Genomic DNA, 27,071 nt, shown 5'->3' on the forward strand with positions numbered 1-27,071 from the left:
ACCATTTATGGCAGGGACAGAAAAATGAAACTGTGGAAAACAGAGTGACAGAAAAATGACAGAAGAAATGGTAGAAACAGACAAAAACAGCAGGCGAGAGACAGACAGGGACAATGACGGAAATCTACATAAAAACACAATGCAAAGATTTGCAATTTTATTATTATTTTATTCCCAGAACACAGAAAAAAAATCAGAAATATTTAAAAAGTATTAATATACCTATATTTAAAAAAAGACACTTTTGAAATTAATTGCAGCAACAGATAAAAAAAACACATTGTACAGTACACACATACAAACAGGTGTACAGTATTCAGTTTAGCTCAATAAACAAAGAACTATTTATTTAATGTAGGCATTTAAATTTTAAAGGGAGAATATATTTATGTAAAAGTAGACTAAGCACACAGTTTTTATCTTTTACATAGCATTTGTAGTCACTGTTGTCTAAGTGACTACACAAATCTTCCAAAGTTAGATCCCCTTTGCATCCATGTCTCATATTAAACTAGAAAAATTTGTGAGTCTGTTATCACAGTAGTTCTCTACTAACAAACCATATCTTTTTATATTTATATATATAGCTTTATTTTATAACTATTACCTTGAAACATGAGTAAAAATGTGTATTTACACTTTAATAAAAAAAAACTGTACGTAAATACTAAGAAATGGGATGAAGAAACTCAAATAAGTAAATAAAACTTTGCTGCCCTGTTTCAGAATGATACTGTGAACACGATGTCTGAAAAAAGTTGTATTTCTTGACATGTTAAGTATCCAGTGATCACTACAGTTTATCTTTTACTTTACTCACACAAAGTCACACAGCCCCTTTTAAACCAGAAGCCTGGAAACAGTGGTTCTGTGAATTTGACTTTAAATTCATGAATGAGCTCCTGCTTTCCTGAAGAAATACTGGAATATCTCAGAATACCACTTTCTGTATCCAGGAACACTGCTATTTTTTCACAACAAGGCTTTTCAATAGTTTGGGAGAACTTCCCATGTATGGCGGTGTATCCAGTCTTGGAGCAGAGCAGACTCCAGGACTTCTCATTGCACCCTAGGCCACCACTTCTGTCCCATTTTCTACCTACATCTTTATATGTCACTGCGATGCCAACCGTGCCTTTCCATTCTACCTCCCAGTAGCAGATTCCTGTCAGGCCCTCATCACAATCACATAACACCTGACTCATTTTGAATCTGTCTGAGTTGTCAGGTCGTGACACCCTCTCCTCCACCCTCTTTAAAGTTCTTACTTTCCTGTTTCCTTCAGACAGAACGAGCCTCTTGCTGGCTGTGTTTTCATCAAACTTCAGATTTACACCATCTGACAGAGAAACAAATACTCACATCAGTGTGGTAAGAAAACTTCAACAATTTACACAAAACTAACACAACATTTTAAGAAAGGTAGATATTGACATTTCTGATTTTTTTAAATCAATTTTAGGATTAAAATTAGCAGGCATTTTTCCAACAGGTAAGTTGTCTCATGACAAAAAGTACATATCATAAAAAAGAACATTCTATATTGCCAATGAGGTTTGGTATATTATCAGAAGACTTAGTGTATTCAGCTGTAATGAAGAAATGGAAATCAGCTCCAATAAAATACTTACACTTCTTCAGCCCTGGCTTTAACCGATGCTCTCCACCATGGTCAAAACTGCAAAAAAATAAGACAGACGTGTCACAAACAATACAATATATTAAAAAGTCTTAAATCTTTCTTGGAGGTAAGGAAAACTAACTCAGCTACTAAAAGTATTATAAAGTTATTACCAGTTAAACGAAAATGCATTTCAGAAAGTGATTAGGAAAAGCGTCCTCATTGAGAAAAAGCCACAGTAGAGTTGGAGGAGGTGTCTGGTAAAGGAACGCCAAGCTCAGGCTAATGACTCGACTAACAGTAACTCAGTAATCACATCTGACTCTGACAGCCAGCTGCGATGGAGGTAATATTAGCATCCCTGATGACACTAGTGCTGCCGGGGTTAAGCAGCAAATGGACACAGACGTTTTCCCAAGTGATTTAGCAACAGATGAAGCTCTGAAAGTCCTACTTGTATCCCTCAGGTCTCTTTGGTACTTAGAAGAGGTAATTTGTGTATCCATAGTATCATTATAGAGAGTGGTTTCTCAGTTAAAATGTGATCCAGCTTTCATTACCAAAGGATTCACTGATTGTAAACATGCAGTAGAAGCCAATAAGGGAATTAACAGACACTAGACTTCTAAAGAACATTTGGTCTGTTTTTCTAGTTTGTGGAAAGAAAAATTGCAGCGTATGGAGAAAAGGGAAACAAATCTTTACACTAGTTAATTTAGATCAGCTCCAAAAAATCTAGAATTATTGATGTGGTGAAGTTTCTAGTTTCACATCAGTTGCATTTTTAGAGGGAAATTAGATGTATTTGGTGATATGTCAGAAGGGGTAAGTAGACCTTTCCCCATCTTGAAAAGACCCCCATTTTACTCAAATTGTGAAAACCATTCTCCCAAAACATCACTCAGACAAGCCATGAGATGCAAAATGGGTTCATCTGCATAACGAGCAACATTGTATCTGAAACAATTGTAAAAGAAACAGGACAAAAGCAATTCACCAACAAATTAGATGAAAAAGGAATCCTAGAGGAAAAGATAATATTTTGATAGTTATTCCTTTTCAATGAAGAAGCAATAAAAGAACAACCACTTGTAATGACCACTGCAAATTTAGGTCATGCATCATTATTGATATCATTCTGTTTGAGCTGACCAAGGAGAGTCTGCTGAGGCCTCCATGATGTCAAGAAGGCATGGTGTCCAGCAGGGCTTGCAAGAAAGACTTGGCTGCAAGGTGGTGTATGTGCACTGCCTGAACCATCAGTTGCATCTTGTTGTTGTCCACACATAAGCTATCAGAGACGTCTTTAATACATGCAATACTCTCTAAAATGTTTTCTGTAAACCTGCTGTATTCACACAATACACAGGTTCAAAACCAAAACGATTGCTGGACTAAAGCTGGACAGGACATCTGGCAACTGTTGCTATCATTGTTGGTTCATTTGAAGACATCAGATCAGTCCTTGCACAAATTGACACCACAAAGACTTGTGGAGCAGAAAGACGCATGGAGGCTGTCTGGCTACAAAGTTTTGTGTTCATCTAGTTCACAAGGTCTGTAATGGATAGTTAGTGTAAAGCTGTTTATTTAACTGTGTGTCACATTTGAAACTTCTACCTCCATGTGCAAAAAAAACTTAAGGAACATCTTAATGATCACAGATGAAAAATGGTGCACAATCGCAAGGGTCATCATGCGCAGCTGGTTAGTACATGATCTAACCTGAAAACTGTGAAAGGAATGGGGAATAATGTAGTATTGAGGAGATTTAACAAATTATCCGGCAACTCCAGATCTAATGGTGAGTTTATAAATCCATGTGTGCCAAATGTGTGTCCTGCTTTGTATACTTTTTTTTTTTTTTTTACATGCAATTTAAGGCTGTTACAGTGTGCACTTTTGTAATTATGGCTAAGGATCAAAGCAGATATTGTGAAACTAGGATTATGTGTCCCAGTGATTGGTTTAATAATACATATAAAAAAAACCCTCAGTAGAGCTAGAACTACATATTATTCCTCATTAATCGAGGCAAATAAGAATAACCCCAGGCAGTAAAGTCACTGCTCTTCCACATCTAGAGGAGTCAGCTGAGGTGGCTTGGGCATTTGTTTGGGATGCTCCCAGAACGCCTCATCAGGAGGACACCTCAACTTGGACATAGTCCCTCAGCTGAAGAGGGGAGGGAAGTCTGGTCATCCCTGCTTAAACTGCTGCTCCAGAGACAAAGCTCCGGATAAGCGTAAGAAAATGGATAGGTACACGGATGGATAATAATACTATACTTTCACTATATAATACTATACTTATGCTTTGTAAGGTGTTTCATACCAGCTGTCATAATTCCAGCTCCTCCTGCCTGTTTGACCCTGATTTCCTTGTTTTCTCCCTCCTCTGTCAGGTGAACTGCTGATTGCCTATTGACTGCACCTGTTGCTCCCCTGTCCCTTTATTAGCAGGTCTGTCAGTCTCCTCTTTGTCAGATAGTCTCACATCAACCTGAGAACAATACTATCCAGCATTATCTTCGGATTGCTTATCGGCTACGAACCTTGCCTGACCTGAAACCTGTCTCTGCCTGAGTTCCCCCTAACCAGACCTGCCTTCTGTTCTGACCTGCCTCTGCTCTGCCCTTCGTCACTGTGAGTGTTTTCTGCCTGACCTGTTCTTGCTCCCCTCTGCCTCCTTCCCTGTTCTGTCCCTGAGTTGGATTTCGCTGTGTATGACCTGGACCGTCTCCTGACATTGCTCTTGGATCTCTGCTCTCAGTGTAGCCTATCAATGTTGACCTGGATTGTTGTTTGGACCTGCTTTAGCTTCACATTAGTGCTTGGAAGGCCCTACTGTTTATGACCTGGGATTGGTTTTCCACTCTGCACCACAAATTTCTGAAGAACTGTAAACTGTGTATTTCACTAACCCAGGAGTGGCCAACCCTGGTCCTCAAGAGCCACAGTCCTGCTTGTTTTCCAACTATCTCTGCATTTCCTGCTTTTGATTGGCTGAACACACCTGATCCATGTAATCAGCAGAGGGTAGGGCAGAGATAGTTGGAAAGCATGCAGGACTGTGGCTCTTGAGGACCAGGATTGGCCACCCCTGCACTAACCCTTTGTGCTTGCTACATAGCTCATTCCACAGAACACATAATTCCCCCTCTGCTCCCAGTCTGCATGTGCTATTCTGCTGTCAGCCATCTTGGAAGCTCCACTACATTCACAATCTTCAACTCCTCACTGGTTCTCTCTCCCCCTGCCTCTCGAGCGAGTACTCCAATATAAACATTACCCAACAACCAGCCAGCCTCAATCTAACTCTGTCTCCTCTTCTAGAACACCATACTCCCCTGACAACGTTCTTTCTGACATTCATCCTTTGCATTAACTTTATTGCAAATAAACCTTCATTTTTTGTCCTCTTGTGTTGTGCAGTCTCTGGCAATGGAGTCGGATCCTAGGCGTGCGACACCAGCAGTAAACACATGAGAGCCAAAAAAGTACAGTTGAATACTCAAAACAATCTTTGCCTGCTGTACACCATATGGCAAAAATCACAAAGATAGAAGTGATAATACTATGGCTCCAGTTAGATGAAAAAACCCAGGGTTAGGTTAAAGGTGAAAAGATTAATTAAATTATGTAATGATGTTTTTAAATAAATACAGTGAACTGTCACAATAATACAAACCACTTTTAATATCATTCTGGACCAACATAAGTTTAGTGTAAGTGGTTTTCTTGTCCATTTTCTAATTTGTTAAATCTTGTGTAGATGTACTCTCAGTAGCTATAATCTGCTCTTAGACAACCCACTATAACCACTACAGATGTGTATAAATGTATATAAAGACGTATAAACACAAATGCAGACATGTTAACTTACCACAGTTTCCAACTTGGAAATTCAGACAACTCCATCACCCCATTAACTCCTGGGTGATTGTAACTCAGATCCAGCTCTTTCAGAACAGAGGCCTTGTTGGACTTAAAAGCTGAGGACAGAGAGGAGCAGCCATTCTCTGTCACCTGACAACCTGCCAGCCTGCAAATCAAAAATACACACACGTGATCTTGTTGAAAAACATATAATATAGTAACACTAATAATAGTATACAGGTTTGGGTAAACAGGTTGCATGTAGGTAAGTGTGTCCTCATATACAAAATAAAGAGAACATAGTGTAAAGGAGAGTTTAATTTCCCTGGTGGCTGTGCATCAGAAGGAAGCACAGTCGTCTACCAATTATGGAATCAGTGGTTCAATTCCTGACTCCTCCTGTAACATTTTCAAGTGTCCTTGGGCAAGATACTGAACCCCAGGTTGCCCCCGGTGAGTCAGGCCAGCTGTATGGCAGCTCTGTCATTTGTCTCTGTGTGTGAGAATGGGTGAATGAGAAGAAATGTTAAAGTCCGTTGAGAGCCAGTATGGTAGTAAAATCCTGTATTAGTGCAGACCATTTACCATTTACTCGCTCTCAGTCCACTAGTGTCTATATGAAGACACATTTGATTTTAACTAAGCATCACATACAATCTCATTGTCATACAATGATAATGAGATTAGATTATTATTTTGAGTTTTTATTCAGAGTTACTTTTTTACTGCTCACAATAAAATGTGGAGTAAATGAAGTGTACACTCACTTGAGCTTCTCCAGTTTGCAGTTCAGGCTCTTTAAGCCTTCAGCAATGAACTCCACACCTGAATCCAAAAGGTCATTATGGCTCAAGTCCAGCTCTGTGAGGTTAGAAGATGCTGTGAGGACAGAGGATGTCAGGCCTCTGCAGGCTTCCTCAGTAAGCTCACACCAACTCAGCCTGTGAAAAAAATTGTGATCATAAAACCTGTGAGAAACATTCACTGTGAAAAAGGTACTAAGTTATTAGTGGAACAAACTTGTGATCTCTCATTCCTAACTTGGTCAAGTAAAGAGCACCAGAGATAAGCAGACAATCTCTGACTGTGTTAAAATTGTTTTAAATTGGGAAAATATGTCTGTTATGTATGTCTTTTGTTACACATGGGAACGTTACTCATATGTTGTGGTGCTGACAGTTGTTTACATTGGACCATGTTGTGCTGTAGATTGTCCAAGTGAATAGAAAAGGTATGAGGATTATTTGTAGATGTAGATGTACCATTTTGGCCCAACCTTAGTCCATATATACTATTGACAACAGTGGACCAGCATAGGACCCAAAGGTGACTTTGATATCAAATCATGAAACAAGGCTATTACAGGACATATATAGACCCAAATCTACATGGGTATTAGAGGGCAGGGTCTAAAACAGCATTAAAATATAGCTGGAGCCAGTTTAACATCCTAACAAAAGAGGAAATATATACTTGAATTTGTAAGTCATTTGGGTTACAATACAGTTGAATGGTAAACTGAGCAAGATTTTATTTTTGTCACATGCTAAAATTATGTAATGATAACATTTTTTTCAACATGTGCTGATGGGAGGTACGAGTACTTCAGGGCTCAGTTCTTGATTCTCTCCTCTTTTCTCTCTGTATTTCACAGATGGCCCAAATTATACACAAGGAATTAACTTTCACCTTTATGCAGATGATACGCAGTTTAACTTCCCTGTGAAGGCTGATGAACCTTCTGAGATTACTAAAATAAAGTCTTGCTTCTCTGCTTTGAAAAGCTGGATGTCCGGTAATTTTTTCTGCTCCTAAATGCCCAGTTTGCTTTGAAACAGACTTCCGCTTTGGAATAGTGTATAGCTGTTACGATTTTTTTGTTTTTTATATTGTTATAGAGTCATTAGTATTGCGATTATGTTGTCCTTCTGTGTGATTTATGATCTTCAACTATATGCCACACCTGCCCTTTGTCCTGATATGGCATCATCTCTCCTTTTCTTAGATCTATGCTCTCTTGCACTGCTTTGCTGCCATGTTTGCTGAAATGTTTGTTTAGAGCCAAACATTTGCCCCACTGAGTGTCTTACTGCATTTTTTTTTATTCTTGCCTGCGCATTAGTTATTTCTTGCTCACTATTGTGAGACTGTTCTTGAAGTTTTAAAAAATTATTCACTCCACGCTAAGGATAATTTTGTACCCTTGTAGATGCTTCATGTTGTGTTTACATTTTTATTTACTCTATTATCACATTACTTGTTGATTACTTAGTGGTTTGCATTCAAGTTCCTCTGCCAACTCGTACAACATAGCAAGATTTATAATTTTGTAATTGTATAATTTAAAAATTATATTTTTTTTTATAAAATTGATATTTTCAAAAGCAATTATATTTGAAGGTACTTACAAAGTGGTTTTGGAGACTTTGACCACTGGCAGCATTCCCAGAAGAACATTCTCTGACTTCGGGTACTTTTTCAGATCAAATACATCAAGTTTCTCATCTGATGTCAGCAGCACAAAAGTCAGAGCTGACCACTGAGCAGAAGAAAACTTCCCAAATTCAGTTGTTTCTGACTGCAGGTACTTTTTAATTTCTTTCACAAGAGAGTGGTCATTCAGTTCATTCAGACAGTAGAAGAGGTTGAGGTTTTTATCTGCACTTTCATCATCATTATTCTCTTCTCTGATCTTCTGTTTGATGAACTCAATTGTTTTCTTGTTGGTCTCTTCGGTATTTTCTGTCTTTTTCAGTAGTCCTTGAAAAAAAATTTTATTAGTTTCCAGAGACAGGCCAAGCAGGAAGCGAAGAAACAGGTCCCAGTCTCCATGTTCACTGCTTAAGGCCTTGTTCACTGCTGTCTTGTAGAAGTCTAATGCAGGCAAATCTGCATTTGTTGAAGTAGGTATGGTTAGCAGATTTTGACCTTCTTCATTGAATGTGTAAAATGCATAAAATGCTGCTAGAAACTCTTGAATGCTCAGATGTGCAAAGCAGAACAGTTTCTGTTGGTAAAGCCCACGGCCGTCTCGTTTGATTTGGGTGAATAACCCTGAGAACACGGCAGCATTTGTGATGTCAATACCACACTCTGTGAGGTTGTCTTCAGTGAAGAGTAGGTTCCCTTTCTCAAGCTCAATAAAACCAAGTTTTGACAATGACAGGACTGTTTCCTTGTTTCTTGATTTCCAGCATGAATCTGTTTCAGAACCATCAGCTGCCTCATCTTCAAACTTAACATTAGCTTGTCTGCACTGCAGAAGAAGAAGGTGGATGTACATGTCAGTCAGAGTCTTGGGCATCCCTTCGTCTTGGTTTCGACTCACAAAGTCCTCCAAGACTTCTGAGGTGATCCAACAAAAGACTGGGATGTGACACATGATGTAAAGGCTCCTTGATTTTTTGACATTTGATAAGATTTTCTCAGCCAGGTGTTCATCACTGAATCTCTTCCTGAAGTACTCTTCTTTCTGGTTATCATCGAATCCTCGCACCTCTGTAACCCGGTCAACTTTATCACCAGGGATATTATTGGATGCTGCAGGACGGGAGGTGATCCAGATTTGAGCTTCAGGAAGCAGGTTCCCTTGGATAAGATTGGTCAGTAGAACTTTCACTGAGGTTGGTTTTGTCATATCTGTCCACACTGTGTTTTCACTGAAGTCAAGGTCAAGGCGACATTCATCGTATCCATCAAGAACAACCAGAATTTTGTATTTGTTGTAGTCTACTATTTCTGATGATTCCATAGCTGGAAAGAACTGATGAATGAGTTCCTCAAAACTGTGTTCTCTTTCTTTTCTCAAATTCAGCTCTCGGAATGGAAGTGGAAATATGTAATCTATGTTTTCATTGGCTTTACCCTCAGCCCAGTCCAACATGTACTTCATTGACACAAATGTTTTTCCAATGCCTGCCATTCCAATTGTTAGCACAGTTCTGATGGGTTTGTTTTCTCCAGATGTATCTTTAAAGATGTCGTGATATTTAATGGGTGTTTCTTGTCTTACTGGTTTGAACTTTGCATCTTGAACTTGTCTGGTTTCACTCTGAACATTAACCTCTCCTCTTTCTCCTTCTATGATGTAGAGATCTGTGAAGATGTCATTTTGGAGGGCAGAGGTTTTCTGCCTATCAATCCCCTCACACACCTGGGTGAATTGATCTTTCAGCTGCGTTTTAAGCTTCCAATGGCTTGCAACATCAGGTTGGGCCTCTGTACGAAAACATTATAAACTTACAAGCTGCTATGTAATCTATTAGCCAGACATTTCAAATTATTGTGCAAACATTGACAAGTCACCTGGGCCACAAACCCCTTTGTATCTGATAGCAGAGAGATTTCGTTTTCACAATAGAAACCAGTCTAATGCTCTGGAACTTACAAAAAATAGTGTGGAGAGTGGCCTGCTTAAAATATCAATGTATGGTAAAAATCACTTATGTTACAGATGTGGGAAACCCTAAGACCAGTGAATGTTGTTTTAAGGACAAAGAAATGCAGAAAGTGTAACAGACAAGGACACTAAAGTGGCCAAATAAGAAACACAAAAAGAGAAGTCATTCTGGGACAGAAAACCAAAGTACAAAGCTGAGCATGTACAATATGTTGCTGAGAGTAAAAGTGGATCAGTCGGATAAAAAAATAATCTGGCTTTCTTAGAACTACACAGTATTGCTGAAGAGAAAAACTAAGAGATAATTTGGCTTGGCCCCAGAAGTGTCAAAATTACAGATTGAACTAGACACAGGATTAGCTGTATCTGTCATTTCCAGAGCTGACTATAAACAGCTGTTGCTCACATTAAGACTGTTGAAAACATGCTTATTGCTCAAGACCTACACAGGTGAAATAGTGCATACGGATGGCAAACTGAGGCTGGAAATGACATACAAGGGGAGCACACAGCATTTGGAGCTGTATGTGTTGAAACATGGAGGACCACAACTTTTTGGCTGTGAGTGGTTAAGAAAGGTCCAGCTAAATTGGCATCACATCAAGGTTTTACACATGATGTCATTTGCAGACAACTGCAACTCACACAGTGCTGCACATGGGCTGTTGCAGCTACTCAAGACTCACAAGTCATTACAAGTCATTACAAGTTATCCCTGCTGCACTGTTTGTCCAGTTGTCAAACATCTTAATGTTATCAGTTTTTTTTATTTCTGATGTTAAGTTGTTACTGCATTAAGTGCACAATGTGAGCACATTAATAATTAGTTCAAGCAGACACATTTTCTCTGCACAGCCTCCTTTAAATGTGTTTTTTATCATTTACTTTACTTAACATGAACTAACTACTAAACTACTTTACTCAGCCTGACTAAAATCCCATTAACACATCCAGCAGACCATAAACTCTGACCACTGTAAGTAAGTCATTGTACCTACTTTGAGTGTCATTGTTTGTGTGAATCTCTTTCTTACCTGGACATTCAGTCACTTTGTCAATATATTCAGGAGGAATCTTGTCGACTCCTGAAGGTTGAGAGATGATCCACAGTTGAGCAGAGGGAAGTAGTTTTCCCTTGATGAGGTTTGTTAGCAGCTCATCCATAGAGGCTTCTTCTGTCATATCAGTCAGCTCCTTGTTCTTTTCAAAGTCAAGAGGAAGTTCACATTTTTCCAAATCATCAAGGATAAAAGCTATTTTACTGCTGGAAACATCTAGTTGTTTGAAATCTTTAAAGTAAAGATTTAGGAATTCTTCCATGCTTTGAACTTCATCTCTTCTTGAATTTAGTTGAGTGAAACTTAATGATACTATCAAATCTATGTCAGTGTTGGAGTTTCCTTTTGCCCAGTCAACCATGAACTTCTGTGTCTGACGTGTTTTACCAATTCCAGACACTGCTATGGTTAATACTGTTCGCACTTTTAGAAAAAAATGTGTGAACTATTCAATAAATCATGCTGTGCTGTGTGAGTCTCCCAATTGAGTTTCTCTTCATACTGACTGAGGATTCTGCTCTTGAGCTGGCATTTGGGATCCCTCTCTACAGAGAAAAAAAACAATGGGGATTATATGAAGCCTATCCAAAACTGAACAATAGTGTGACGTCAGTGTAATGAGGTTCACACAACAAACTGGAAGCTGGTAAATACAGTGTCCTGTGTTTGACATATTATCATGATCATATTGTGTTATAACTTCGGTTACAGTGAAAAATCACTTTTTTGTATCAACATGCAATTATAAATATCCAGTGTTTTCATTGTTTGTGTACCTTTAGTACCTAAATGTCTGTTGGGTGGGTCATTCTTATGCTCTTCACTTTTTGGCCGGGAGTTGCTTGATGCTGGTTTCTGTGACTGAGAGCTTCAACACAGACAAAACGTTTCTCACTTTTTGGGGATGATTATTCAGCACACATTAAAATTCAGTGTGAAAAAGATGAATGAGTTTGTGGATCTCTCTTTTGTCTGTTTTGGCTTTAACAGTATACACATACAATTTATTGTTTCTGTACTTTGGCTAAGTCATGATACATGAGAAACTGGTCTTTTGTACTAAAGTGGTTTTCAACACATTTAAAAATACTAAACACCTTTATCATGTTTAACATTATCGTTCTTTTCCAAGGTAAAACTGACAAAACTGATCTCACTGTGACAGCATCACTGTGAGTCTTGCAGAAACATTTATAAAAACCTGATTTATTCTTCAGTGGTACATAAGTGAGGGTATTCACTCGTTTACTGAATGTAGTGAAATCACATTATAATGTACTGTGAGGTATCAGAAATTGAAAAAACTCAAGTAAAGTACAAATAATACAAAATTTTACTGCAGTATACTACTTAAGTAAATGTAGCCGATTTAGTTGCTTTACCCCATTATTATTATTATTATTATTATTATTATTATTATTATTATTACTGTAAACTCAAACTTTCAGGGAAAATGAGACCTGTACGTACATGGTCTTTAAGACACATTTAAACTACTTTACAAACTTTAACACTTTTATCATGTTCAACATTATCCTTCTTTTCCTAGATGAAATTGATAACACTTATCACACTGTGACAGCATCACTGTCACTTCACATCACTTGGTTTTTTTCTTTTTTTTTGCCTCCAAATATCTCAAATATTTGGAGGCAAATTAGTAAAATCATCTTTACTGAAGTTAAATGGAACAAGCTGGGACCTGTCTCTTTTATTGAAAATATAGTTGGGAACATGTGAAACTGGTCTATTGTACTTAAGTTGTTTTTAACATGCATTTAAAAGTACTAAACACCTTTATCATGTTTAACATTATTGTGAAACTGAAAACACTTATCACACTGTGACACCATCACTGTGACTCTTGCAGTGGAAATTTCTTTCCACTATCTCTAAAATATTTTTGAAAGGACTTAAAAGATGATTAGTAGCAAGTAATATTATACTCTAATAGTTTTCATAGTGTTTTTTAAGTACATCACTATTACATGTATTGACTGCAAACTTGAACTTTCTCAATCTGATAGCTCGAACTTTTACTTCACCTTCCTGTAACTAAAATATCTTACCTTGATCCTGTGTCCCTGAAGTTGACACTATCATCCTTGGATCTATCACTTTTAATGGAAACACCACTGGATGTTGAGGAGACTGTTTCTTCTTTCTCGTGTGACCTTAAAAAGTATTGATCAGTTTTCTTTCATTCATTTTCTTTCGGTCTCCAAATCTCTCGGCGTCAAAGCAGTACAATTTAAAAAAAAATATTGTACCTGAGAATTTCTTCACTGAATTTGAATGGCTCAAGCTGGGACGTGTTACTTTTCCTGAAAACATAGTTGGGAACATGTGAAACTGGTCTTTTGTACTTAAGTGTTCTGTAACACATATTTAAAAATACCACCTTTATCACGTTCAACATTATCGTTCTTTTCCCAGGTGAAATTGAATTTAACACTGATTTCACTGTGACAGTATTACTGTGACTCTTGCAGAAACACTTATATAAACAGATTTGTTCCTCAGTGGTACATGAGTGAGGGCTTTCACTCGTTTACTTATATTTAGAATTCTGTTCTGTCCTAAGAACATTTTGGAGCGGTCCAGACCTGTGATCATGAACAGTAATTAGTAACAAAAGTTATTAGTATAGTGGAGTCTAAAGTACAATAAATACTACTCTGCTGTAATAAAATCCGAGTATAATGTACTTTGAGGTATCAGAAATTTGAAAAAAACTCAAATCAAGTACAAATATTACAACATTTTACTGCAGTACACTATCTGAGTAAATGTAGCAGATTTTGTTACTTTCACCCATTACTTATAAACTATTATTATACATAGTGACTGAAAACTTGAACTTTCTGAGACTGACAGCTCAAACTTTTACTTCACCTTCCTATAACTAAAATATCTTACCTTAATCCTGTGTCCCTGAAGTTGACACTGTCATCCTTGGACCTGTTACTTTTTATGGAAACACCACTTAATGTTGAGAAGACTGTTTCTTCTTTCTCATGTGACCTTAAAAAGTTAAAGTATTTTTCAATTTTCTTTCATTCATTTTCTTTTTGTCTCCAAATCTCTCTGCGTCAAAGCAGTAAAATTAAAAAAAATATATTGTACCTGAGTACTTCTTCACTGAAGTTGAATGGATCAAGCTGGGACCTGTCTCTTTTACTGAAAATATAGTTGGGAACATGTGAAACTGGTCTTTTGTACTTAAGTGGTTTTTAACATGCATTTAAAAGTACTAAGCACCTTTATCATGTTTAACATTATTGTGAAATTGAAAACACTTATCACACTGTGACACCATCACTGTGACTCTTGCAGTGGAAATTTCTTTCCACTATCTCTAAAATATTTTTGAAAGGACTTAAAAGATGATTAGTAGCATATAAAATTATATTCTAATAGTTTTCATAGTGTTTTTTAAGTACATCACTATTACATGTATTGACTGCAAACTTGAACTTTCTAAATCTGACAGCTCGAATTTTTACTTCCCCTTCCTATAACTAAAATATCCTACCTTGATCCTGTGTCCCTGAAGTTGACACTATCATCCTTGGATCTATCACTTTTAATGGAAACACCACTGGATGTTGAGGAGACTGTTTCTTCTTTCTCGTGTGACCTTAAAAAGTATTGATCAGTTTTCTTTCATTCATTTTCTTTCGGTCTCCAAATCTCTCGGCGTCAAAGCAGTACAATTTAAAAAAAAATATTGTACCTGAGAATTTCTTCACTGAATTTGAATGGCTCAAGCTGGGACGTGTTACTTTTCCTGAAAACATAGTTGGGAACATGTGAAACTGGTCTTTTGTACTTAAGTGTTCTGTAACACATTTAAAAATACTAAACACCTTAATCACGTTCAACATTATCGTTCTTTTCCCAGGTGAAATTGAATTTAACACTGATTTCACTGTGACAGCATCACTGTGACTCTTGCAGAAACACTTATATAAACAGATTTGTTCCTTAGTGGTACATGAGTGAGGGCTTTCACTCGTTTACTTATATTTAGAATTCTGTCCTAAGTCCAAGAACATTTTGGAGCGGTCCAGACCTGTGATCATGAACAGCTAAGAAAAGTAACTAGTATCAAAAGTTATTAGTATAGTGGAGTCTAAAGTACTATAAATACTACTCATACTACTACTAAAATCAGAGTATAATATACTGTGAGGTATCAGAAATTGACAAAACCCAAGTAAAGTACAAATATTACAACATTTTACTGCAGTACATTATCTGAGTAAATGTAGCAGATTTTGTTACTTTTACCCATTACTTATAAACTATTATTATACATAGTGACTGAAAACTCACACTTTCAGAAACTGACAGCTCGAACTTTTACTTCACCTTTCTATAACTAAAATATCTTACCTCGGTCCTGTGTCCCTGAAGTTGACACTGTCACTTATCCTTCTGTACTGATGCCAGCTTAAAGAAAGTTGTATTTTCTTTTTTAGATCACACCAGTGTCTTCATTCATAATTTTTGGAGACCTCTTGATCTACAGATTTACTTGCAGGTTAAATGAATAAAAGGTTTAACTTTATCTTTTAGATAATAGTTATAAGATGTAAACATTCTCTATAAGAAATTAATATATACACTTGTTTATATATATACACAGCTCAAAAAAATAAAGGGAAGACCTAAACAACACAATGTAACTCCAAGTCAGTCCCATTTCTGAGTAATCAAACTGCCCACTTAGGAAGCAACACGGATTGACTATCAATTTCACATGCTGTTGTGCCAAATGGAATAGACAACAGGTGGAAATTATAGGCAATTAGCAAGACACCCCCACATGCTCAGTTAGTGCATGGCACATTAATGCAAGCTGTGGTAAGGTTTGCTGTGTCTGTCAGCGTAGAGTCCAGAGCATGGAGGCTCTACCAGGAGTCAGGCCAGTACATCAGGAGACGTGGAGGAGGCCGTAGGAGAGCAACAACCCAGCAGTAGGACCGCTACCTCCACCTTTGTTCAAGGAAGAACAGCAGGAGCACTGCCAGAGCCCTGCAAAATAACCTCCAGCAGGCCACAAATGTGCGTGTGTCTGCTCAAACGGTCAGAAACAATTCAATTCAATTCAGTTCAGTTTTATTTGTATAGCGCCAATTTACAACAGAAGTTATCTCAAGGCACTTTACAGTGTAAGGTTTAAGACCTTACAGAAAATATTTATACAAAAAAATTATAGAGAAAACCCAACAATCCCATTTGAGCAAGCTTTAGGCAACAGTGGAGAGGAAAAACTCCCTTAAGAGGAAGAAACCTCCAGCAGAACCAGGCTCATAGTGGGCGGGCATCTGCCTCGACCGGTTTGGGTGAGTGGAAAGAGAAGAGAGAAAAGAACAGCAGGCAATAAGACAACAACAAGCAGCAAGAACATTGGGCAGGTCAACTGGATTCTGGAGATGTACAGCTCCAGGCCGAGGGTTACCTGCAGAAAAGTACAGAGAGGAGGAAACACAACTAAAAGAGAGAGAAGACACAAAGTTAATGACATGCAATGGTGGCATTTGCATTGATACAGGAGAAAGGAGAGAGGAGAGGAGCTCAGTTTATCAGTAGAGGTGCCCCAGCAGACTAAGCTATATCAAGATAACTAAGAGATGGTTCAGAGTCACCTGATCCATCTCTCACTATAAGCTTTATAAAAAAGGAAAGTTTTAAGTCTAGTCTTAAATGTAGAGAGGGTGTCTGCCTCCCGAACCTGAACTGGGAGCTGGTTCCACAGGAGAGGGGCTTGGTAGCTAAAGGCTCTGCCTCCCATTCTACATTTGGAAATTCTAGGAACCACAAGTAAACCTGCAGCCTGAGAACGTAGAGTTCTGCTTGGAAGATATGGAACTATGAGTTCTTTAAGATAAGATGGAGCCTGATTATTAAGAGATTTATAAGTGAGGAGAAGAATTTTTAATTCAATTCTGGATTTTACAGGGAGCCAATGGAGAGAAGCTAACGTAGGAGAAATATGATCTCTCTTGCTAATTCCAGTCAGAACTCTGGCTGCAGCATTTTGGATTAACTGGAGGCTTTTTAATGAGTTATTGGGACATCTCATTAATAAGGAATTACAATAGTCCAGTCTGGAAGTAACAAATGCATGGACTAGTTTTTCACCATCACTTTGGGACAGGATGCTCCTAATTTTAGCAATGTTTCTCAGGTGAAAAAAGGCAGTCCTAGAGATTTCTTTGATGTATGAAGTGAAGGAGATATCCTGATCAAAGATAACCCGAGATTTCTTACAGTATTACTTGAGGCCAGTAATAAGTCATCAATGGTGAGAACGTGATTAGACATAGTGTCTCTGTAATTTTTAGGCCGAACAGTATAACCTCTGTCTTGTCTGGATTTAGGAGAAGGAAATTGGAGGACATCCAGGTCTTTATGTCTTTTAAGCATGCTTGAAGTTTGACTAATTGATTAGTTTCTCCTGGTTTCATAGATAAATATAGCTGGGTATCATCTGCATAACAATGGAAATTTATAGAGTGTTTCCTAATAATATTGCCTAAAGGGGACCCTGTAGAACTCCATAGCTGACTTTGCTGTGCATGGAAGACTCATCATTAACATGTACAAACTGAAATCTATCTGATAGATACGATTTAAACCACTCTAGTGCTGTTCCTTTGATTCCAATGACATGTTCCAGTCTGTGTAATAAAATGTTGTGATCTACAGTGTCGAATGCCGCACTAAGATCTAACATGACGAGTATAGAGAGTAGACCACTGTCTGATGCTAATAGAAGATCATTAGTAACCTTTACCAGTGCCGTTTCTGTACTATGATGTACTCTAAATCCTGACTGGAAATCTTCATACAAGTTATTGCTACGCAGGTGGTCATACAATTGCTTAGAAACTATCTTTTCAAGGCTTTTAGAGATAAAGGGAAGACTGGATATTGGTCTATAGACTACAGCAACGTTAAAAGCCTGTGATACGTAGCCTATTTGTAAAGATAGATTGATCTGATCTAATATGGACGTGCTGATCAAAGGTAAGACATCCTTGAGGAGTCTAGTCGGGATGGGATCTAAGAGACATGTTGATGGTTTAGAGGAATTAATTACTGAAATTAATTCAGAATGATCTACGGGGAGGAAGCAGTCTAAGTACGAGCGTGGATCTAGAGTTGTTGTACAATCCATGCTATATGCAGGGAGGATCAGATCAATTTTTTCTCTAATAGTTATGATTTTATTTGTAACGAAATTCATGAAGTCATTGCTGCTGAGAGTTGAGGGAATACTAGGCTCAGAGCTATGACTCTTTGTCAGCCTGGTACAGTGCTGAAAAGAAACCTAGGGTTGTTCTTATTTGCCTCTATTAATGAGGAGTAATATGAAGTTCTAGCTTTACGGAGGGCTATTATTAAACTATTTCTCCAGGCTAGGCAATATTCATGAAAATTGGTGGAATGCCACCTCCTTTCCAGCTTACGTGATTTCTGCTTTAAGCTACGGATTTGTGAATTGTACCATGGAGTAACTTCCTCTGACTCACTAGTTTCTTTTTCAGAGGAGCAACGGTATCAAGTATTGTTCCAAGTGAAGCACCAGTACCAATAACAAGATAGTCCACTTGTGCTGGAGTAACATTGAAATAACTGCCTTCCTCTGTGTTGGTACATGGCTCTGAAATAAAAGATGGAATCAGTTCCTTAAATTTGTCAACAGCATTTTCACATAAACATCTACTGTGAAAAAGATAATGAATCTTATCTGTAGGTTTTGTAAAGTTTGGTACTGTAAATTCAAATGCAATTAGGAAATGGTCAGATAAAAGAGGGTTTTGGGGAAAAACTATTAACTGATCAACTTCCACACCGTATGTCAGAATAAGATCAAGGGTGTGATTAAAACAGTGAGTGGGTTTATTTACATTTTGGGTAAAACCAATGAAGTCTAATAGTGAATTAAATGCAGTGTTGAGGCAGTTATCATCAACATCTACATGGATATTAAAGTCACCCACTATAATGACTTCATCAGCACTAAGAACTAAATCAGATAGAAACTATGAGAATTCAGTTAAAAACAAGGGACAGGAGGGCGGTACACAATAACAAACAGGACTGGTTTTTGATTTTTCCAGTTAGGATCAGAGAGGCTAAGAGTGAGGCTCTCAAATGAATTAAAACTATGTTTAGGTCTGGGGTTGATTAACAAACTTGAGTGGAAGATTGCTGCTACTCCTCCACCACGACCTGTGCTTCTAGGAACATGATAATTAATATGACTTGATGGGGTCGACTCATTCAGAGAGACATATTCATCCTGCTGCAGCCAGGTTTCAGTAAGACAAAATAAGTCTATTCGATGGTCAATTATCAAATCATTTACTAACAGGGATTTAGACGAGAGAGATCTGATATTTAAAAGTCCACATTTGATTGTTGTCTTGTTATTTTGTTCTGAGAGAGGAGTCGTCATTATTTTTATTAGGTTTTTATGAATTACTCCTCTTGTGTTAGTTTTAGATATAAATAATTTAGGTAGTCGGGGAGCAGACACTGTCTCTATGGGGTTTTAGTAGTTTTGGGGGGATGACGGCTGTAAGGAAGCTGCAGAGAGGTGTGTAAGACTGTAAGACTGCGTCTCTGCGTCCTGGGCTCCACTCTGACATGTCAGGGTTTAGGTCCTCTAATAAACTGTCATATTCCTAGAGAGTTGAGACGCACCATCTAAAGTGGGATGGATGCCGTCTCTTCTAATCAGCCCAGGTTTTCTCCAAAAAGTTCTCCAATTGTCTATGTAGCCCACGTTGTTAGCGGGACACCGCTTAGACAGCCAGCGGTTGAATGACGTCATGCGGCAAAACATGTCGTCACTGGTCAGATTGGGAAGGGGCCCAAAGAAAACTACGGAGTCCGACATCGTTTTTGCAAAGTTACAACGATTCAACGTTAATTTTAGTGACTTCCGATTGGCGTAATCGGGCGTCATTAAGTCTTGTGTGAATTATTATCTTACTATATTTACGTTTATCCTTACACAGGAGTTTTAAATAGGACTCGACGTCGCCCTCTGTGGCACAAAGAATACACTTGACTATGGCCGCTGGAGTCTCTAACTTCACGTTTCTGACTATAGAGCTGCCAATAACCAGAGTGGGGTTCTCAGCAGGTGAGTCGCTGAGTGGGGAAAACCGGTTGGAAACGTGAACCTGGTCGTGGTGAACCTTGGGCGAGTGTCTAGGGTTATGCTTCCTACGAACCGTCACCCAGCCGGCCTGACTTCCCGGCTGCTCGGGAACTGCCGGGGGACAGCTAACAGGAGCTACGCTAGCTGGCTCCACACCGGCTACCGGGACCTGGCGAGCTGGCTTGTTTTCCACGGTGCGGAGCCGAGTCTCCAAATCAGTCAGTCTCGCCTCCAAAGCTGCAAATAAACTACATTTATTACAAATTCCCTTCTCACTAAAGGAGGCCGAGGAAAAACTAAACATATGACAAACCGAGCAAGAGAGAGCAGGAGGAGAAGAGGGAGAAGAAGAAGAGGGAGAAGCAGCCATGGCTAACAGAGTTTAGCTAGCAGACCTCACAACACAAGAGAACAAGAGTATTAAGTATTATGAATGGTCCTTAAGCAACACAGGTGTATGTTATAACTCTTACGCCAGTAGTGCTTTTTTAACACTATGAATTTAGTTTAAAGTTTGTTAAATTTAGCAAAGCAAACAGAGCAACTGAATAGCAAGTCAGCGTCAGCGTCGACAACAGGAAGAGATACGATACGATACGCCTACCGTAGGAGGAGCAGCCAATCAACCAGGGGGATGGTATGAGGGCCCGACATCCACAAGTGGGGTTTGTGCTTACAGCCCAACACAGTGCAGGACATTTGGCATTTGCCAGAGAACATCAAGATTGGCAAAATCGCCACTGGCGCCCTGTGCTCTTCACAGATGAAAGCAGGTTCACACTGAGCACATGTGACAGACATGACAGAGTCTGGAGACGCTGTGGAGAACGTTCTGCTGCCTGCAACATCTTCCAGCATGACCTGTTTGGCAGTGGGTCAGTAATGGTGTGGGGTGGCATTTCTTTGGAGGGCCGCACAGCCCTCCATGGGCTCGCCAGAGGAAGCCTGACTGCCACTAGGTACCGAGATGAGAACCTTAGACCCCCCTAGAACTCACGTGGCTGGAGTGTGTCAGCAGTTCCTACAAGACGAAGGCATTGATGCTATGGACTGGCCCACCCATTCCCCAGACCTAAATCCAATTAAGCACATCTGGGACATCATGTCTCGTGCTACCCACCATTGCCACGTTGCACCACAGACTGCCCAGGAGTTGGCAGATGCCTTAGTCCAGGTCTGAGAGGAGATCCCTCAGGAGAACATCCGCCACCTCATCAGGAGCATGCCTAGGCGTTGTAGGGTGGTCATACAGGCATGTGGAGGCCACACACACTACTGAGCCTCATTTTTTACTTGTTTTAAGGACAATACATCAAAGTTGGATCAGCCTGTAGTGTGTTTTTCCACTTCAATTTTGAGTGTGACTCCAAATCCAGACCTTCATGGGTAATCAATGAATTTGATTTCCATTAATAATTTTTGTGTGATTTTGTTGTCAGCACATTAAACTATGAAAACAACAAAGTATTTAATAAGAATATTTTATTGAGTCATATCTAGGTTGTGTTATTTTAGTGTTCCCTTTATTTTTTGAGCAGTGTATATACAGACACATCCAAACCCTCTAGAGACTTGGATAATTTACTTTTGCAGATTTCTATTATAGAACAGATAAGAAAAAAAAAAACATGTTTTCATTTTCATTTAACTTGTGACACGTAGTACCTTTTTTAAGAAATATAAGTTTCACCTGTTTGCAGTTTACGTTTCGCAATTTCAGCTGCTTGTGCATACATAGAAACTTAAAATGTGTAAACAACTTTATACATTAATCCTATACATCACAGGCAAAGTGAAACCTAAATATGGACAAGTAACAACTAGCAAGTGCAGGTTAAGCAGAATATAAAAAATGGGAGGTATGAGGAGTTTGGCCTTCACAATGTGATTTAGCTTTCTCTTCCTGGTTGAGCTAAGACTGAGCTGAGAAAACAAAATTTCACCTACCTGTCAGATGATGAGGCCATGGCTCTGTGGGAGAGCAGTATCAGTGGTTCATAATTAATAGTAGCTCAGGTGGTAAAGCAGTCGCCTACGGACCCCAGGGTGAGGGTTCCCGGTTCCTCCTGGCTACTAGCTGAGGTGTCCTTGGACAAAACACCAAAACCCCGTAGTGTAGCGCCGACTCAGTCTGGCAGCTGTCCAAAACGAATTTCCCCAAGGGGATCAATAAAGTATACATTATTATTATTATTAATAAAATTAACTGTAAAGCTATCAACTCTACTTTGACATGTAACAGTTCAAATATGGTGGCTTGTATGGCATAAATGAATGTAACAGAAATAGTAAGCAAGGTAGACAATGTTTGTCTAGAATTTAAAAAAGATATTATTTTTCCACTTTCAAAATCACAACTGAGTATTACATAGATAAAGAGAACAGTTATCAGTAATTAGAAATCATCAGCCCAGTAATGTGTTCTGGTTTGTCTAGAGTAGCGCACTTTCTATGCAAACATGTGTCCTGTACAGTAGCATATAAGTAAATTGTTTTATATAAAGAAACAAGAAAGTCAGCAAATTACTAAATTCACATTAAATGTAAGTTCACAAGATGGATCAGTCTTACCAGTACAGCTGAAGTCAAAATCCTTCAATCACATGTAAGTTATCCGTTATAACCATTTTTATTTCATGACATTTTCACTTTCACTTCAGTTTTTACTCACATGCCCCTCCCAATCTGAGAGCTACTGAGGTTCAGCCTCCAACTATAAGGAAATAGGTTGTTCGTAAGATCCACATGGTCTGAATATTAAAATACAAGACTTAATGCACCAGTATTTCTTGTATTGTATCTCATTTAACACTGTGAAGAACTTAGTAAGTAGTGTATGTGTTTGTCTTTCAAAATAAAAGCATGTGGAAGGCACACACACACACACCACCACACACCCTCACACACCACCACACACCCTCTCCCTTCACCTTGATTAGTTCTGATATCCACTCAGAAGCACACACCTAGTTTCTGTAATTTAGAGTTTAAGATTATGATTTATGTTCGAGGGCTGTTAGGATAAGCTGTTGCACAATGTTGTAGATAATTCCCCCATTTAGAACTTCGTAGACACCTGCTACTTTCTGAAAAGCAGTGGATTCTTAGCTCTTACTGCAGCAGTGGGTTTAAAAATACAAAAATAAGATATAATAAGATAGAACCAGGAGGGAAAAAAATAAAACGGGTTGGGTAAAAAAACAGAACGATACTAAAAACACAGTTTGATAAGGCAAACAGAGTTCAAATTCCACAGTCCAAATATCAGAGACGGTGGAAAACAGCAAGGCCGGTATACACAGTGATCAGATCCACCTTCCACAATCTAAAAGACTAACAAGGTCCAGAGTAGGTCCAGGTCTACGATGCAGGCAGATCAGGAACAAATGCTGAAGAGTGGTTTCTGAGGAGTGAAGTCAGGGAGGTGTCTAAATAGAAAGACAAAACACAGGTGGAGAGAGTGGACAGGTGAACCAGAAGAGTAATCAGAGTGAGCAGATGGAGGGAAACAGAGAACAGGAAATGGAGCATTTATGGCAGGGACAGAAAATGGCTGGGGAAAACAGAGTTACAGAAAAACGACAGAAGAAGAGGGAGACAGACATAAACAGGAGGTGAGAGACAGACAGGGAGAGAGACAAAGACAGAATACGAGAGACAGACAGGGACAGGGATAGAAATCTATATAAAAACAAAACGCAATTTTTTTATTATTTTATTCCCAGAACACAGAAAGAAAAATCAAACAATATTAATATACCATTTCAAAAGACTATTTTGAAATTGATGGCAGCAACACATTTACAAAAAGCTTATACACACATTGTATAGTACACACATACAAACAGGTGTATTCAGTTTAGCTCAATAAACAAAGAACTATTTATTTAATCTAGGCATTTTACAAGCATTAAATGTTAAAGGGAAAATATATTTATGTTTATGTATTTAAGTAGACTAAGCACACAGTTTTTATCTTTGACATAGCATTTTATGTTTCAGTGACTACACATATCTTCTAAAGTTAGATCCCCTTAGCATCCATGTCTCATTATAAACTAAAAAAAATGTGTCAGTCTGTTATCACAGTAGCACAGTAGTTCTCTACTAACAAACCATATCTTTTTAAATACAACCTGAGTTTACACATTTCCAAATACACAGTAACTATTACCTTGAGACATCAGTAAAAATATCTTTTTTCACTTTAATTTTACACTTTTAAAACAGTATGTAAATACTAAGAAATGAGATGAAGAAACTCAAATAAGTAAATAAAACTTTGCTGCCCTGTTTTAGAATGATACTGTGAACAATGTCTGAAAAAATCTGTCTTTCTTGACATGTTAAGTATCCAGTGATCACTACAGTTTATCTTTTACGTTACTCACACAAAGTCACACAGCCCCTTTTAAACCAGAAGCCTGGAATCAGTGGTTCTGTGAATGTGACTTTGAATTCATGAATGAGCTCCTGCTTTCCTGAAGAAATACTGGAATATCTCAGAATACCACTTTCCGTATCCAGGAACACTGCTATTTTTTCACAACAAGGTTTTTCAATAGTTTGGGAGAACTTCCCATGTATGGCAGTGTATCCAGTCTTGGAGCAGAGCAGACTCCAGGACTTCTCATTACATCCTAGGCCACCAGTACTGTCCCATTTTCTACCTACATGTTTATACGCCACGGCGATGCCAACTGTCCCTTTCCATTCTACCTCCCAGTAGCAGATTCCCGTCAGGCCCTCATCACAATCACATAACACCTGACTCCTTTTGAATCTGTCTGAGTTGTCAGGTCGTGACTCCCTCTCCTCCACCCAGTTAAAAGTTCTTACTTTCCTGTTTCCTTCAGACAAAACGAGCCTCCTGCTGGCTGTGTTTTCATCAAACTTCAGATTTACACCAACTGACAGAGAAACAAACACCCACATCAGTGTGGTGAGAAAACTTAAAAAAGTACACAAGACTAACATAAAAAATTAACATTTTCAGAAAAGTAGATATAATTTGTGATTTTTTAAATCAATTTTAGGATTAAAAGTAGCAGGTGTTCTTCAATCAGGCAAGTTGTCTCATGACAAAAAGTATATATCATAAAAAAGAACATACTATATTGTCAGTGATGCTTGGTACATTATCAGAACCTCATTTCCAAATGATCTAAGGCTTAATGTATTTAGTTGTAATGAAGTAATTGAAATCAGCTCCAAAAAAATACTTACACTTCTTCAGCCCTGGCTTTAACCGATGCTCTCCACCATAGTCAAAACTGTAAAAAAATAAGACAGAAGTATTGTCACAAAAAATACAATATATTGAAAAGTCCTTAATCTTTCTTGGCGGGAAGGAAAACTAGCTCAGTTATTACCAGTTAAATAAAATAGTGTATCAGAAAGTGATTAGGAAAAACGTCCTCATTGAGAATAAGCAAGAGTAGAACTGGAGGAGGTGTCTGGTAAAGGAACGCCAAACTCAGGCTAGTGATTCGACTAACAGTAACTCAGTTGTCACATCTGACCCTGACAACCGGCTAAGGTGCGATGGAGGTAACATTAGCATCCCTGATGACACAAGTGCTGCTGGGGTTAAGCAGCAAATGGACACAGACGTTTTCCCAAGTGATTTAGAGACAGATGAACCTCTGAAAGTCCTACTTGTATCCCTCACGTCTCTTTGGTACTAAAAAGAGGTAATTTATGTATACATACTATCATAATAGAGGGTGGTTTGAATATTCCATCAAGGAGAATGTCCCTTTCTGTTATCCATGTAAAAAAGTTGCTCTTCTCGGTTAAAATGTGATCCAGCTTTCACTACCAAAGGATTCACTGATTGTAAACATGCAGTAGAAGCCAATAAGGGACTTAACAGACATTAGACTTCTAAAGAACATTTGGTCTGTTTTTCTAGTTTGTGGAAAGAAAAATTGCAGCGTATTGAGAAAAGGGAAACAAATCTTTACACTAGTTAATTTAGATCAGCTCCAAAAAATCTAGAATTATTGATGTGGTGAAGTTTCTAGTTTCACATCAGTTGCATTTTTAGAGGGAAATTAGATGTCTTTGATGATATGTCAGAAGGGGTAAGCAGACCTTTATTATCCCTACTTGAAAAGACCCCCATTTGACTCAAATTGTGAAAATCATTCTCCCAAAACATTACTTAGACAAGCCATGAGATGCAAAATGGGCTCATCTGCATAACGAGTAACATTGTATCTGAAACAATTGTAAAAGAAACAGGACAAAAGCAGTTCACCAACAAATTAGATGAAAAAGGAATCCTAGAGGAAAATAAAATATTTTGATAGTTATTCCTTTTCAATGAAGAAGCAATAAAAGAACAACCACTTGTAATGACCACTGCAAATTTAGGTCATGCATCATTATTGATATCATTCTGTTTGAGCTGACCAAGGAGAGTCTGCTGAGGCCTCCATGATGTCAAGAAGGCATGGTGTCCAGCAGGGCTTGCAAGAAAGACTTGGCTGCAAGGTGGTCTATGTGCACTGCCTGAACCATCAGTTGCATCTTGTTGTTGTCCACACGTAAGCTATCAGAGACGTCTTTAATACATGCAATACTCTCTAAAATGTTTTCTGTAAACCTGCTGTATTCACACAATAAACAGGTTCAAAACCAAAACGATTGCTGGACTAAAGCTGGACAGGACATCTGGCAACTGTTGCTATCATTGTTGGTTCATTTGAAGACATCAGATCAGTCCTTGCACAAATTGACACCACTTACACAAAGACTTGTGGAGCAGAAATACTCATGGAGGCTGTCTGGCTACAAAGTTTTGTGTTCATCTAGTTCACAAGGTCTGTAATGGATAGTTAGTGTAAAGCTGTTTATCTAACTGTGTGTCACATTTGAAACTTCTACCTCCATGTGCAAAAAAAACTTAAGGAACATCTTAATGATC

General features: G+C 38.4%; 1 protein-coding gene across 1 annotated transcript in view; it reads right to left on the reverse strand.

The window, feature by feature from the left end:
• Positions 1–447: 447 nt before the first annotated feature.
• LOC113167168 (NLR family CARD domain-containing protein 3-like) overlaps positions 448–27,071 on the reverse strand; it is an 88,262-nt gene continuing 61,638 nt past the window's right edge. The window contains exon 7 of the mRNA XM_026367582.1: positions 448–1,148. Within this exon, the coding sequence (XP_026223367.1) occupies positions 1,108–1,148 (41 nt within the window). The 3' untranslated portion in view covers positions 448–1,107. The remainder of the gene's footprint in view (positions 1,149–27,071) is intronic.

The sequence above is a fragment of the Anabas testudineus genome, chromosome 7 (assembly GCF_900324465.2).
Source record: "Anabas testudineus chromosome 7, fAnaTes1.2, whole genome shotgun sequence".
NCBI lineage: Eukaryota > Metazoa > Chordata > Actinopteri > Anabantiformes > Anabantidae > Anabas > Anabas testudineus.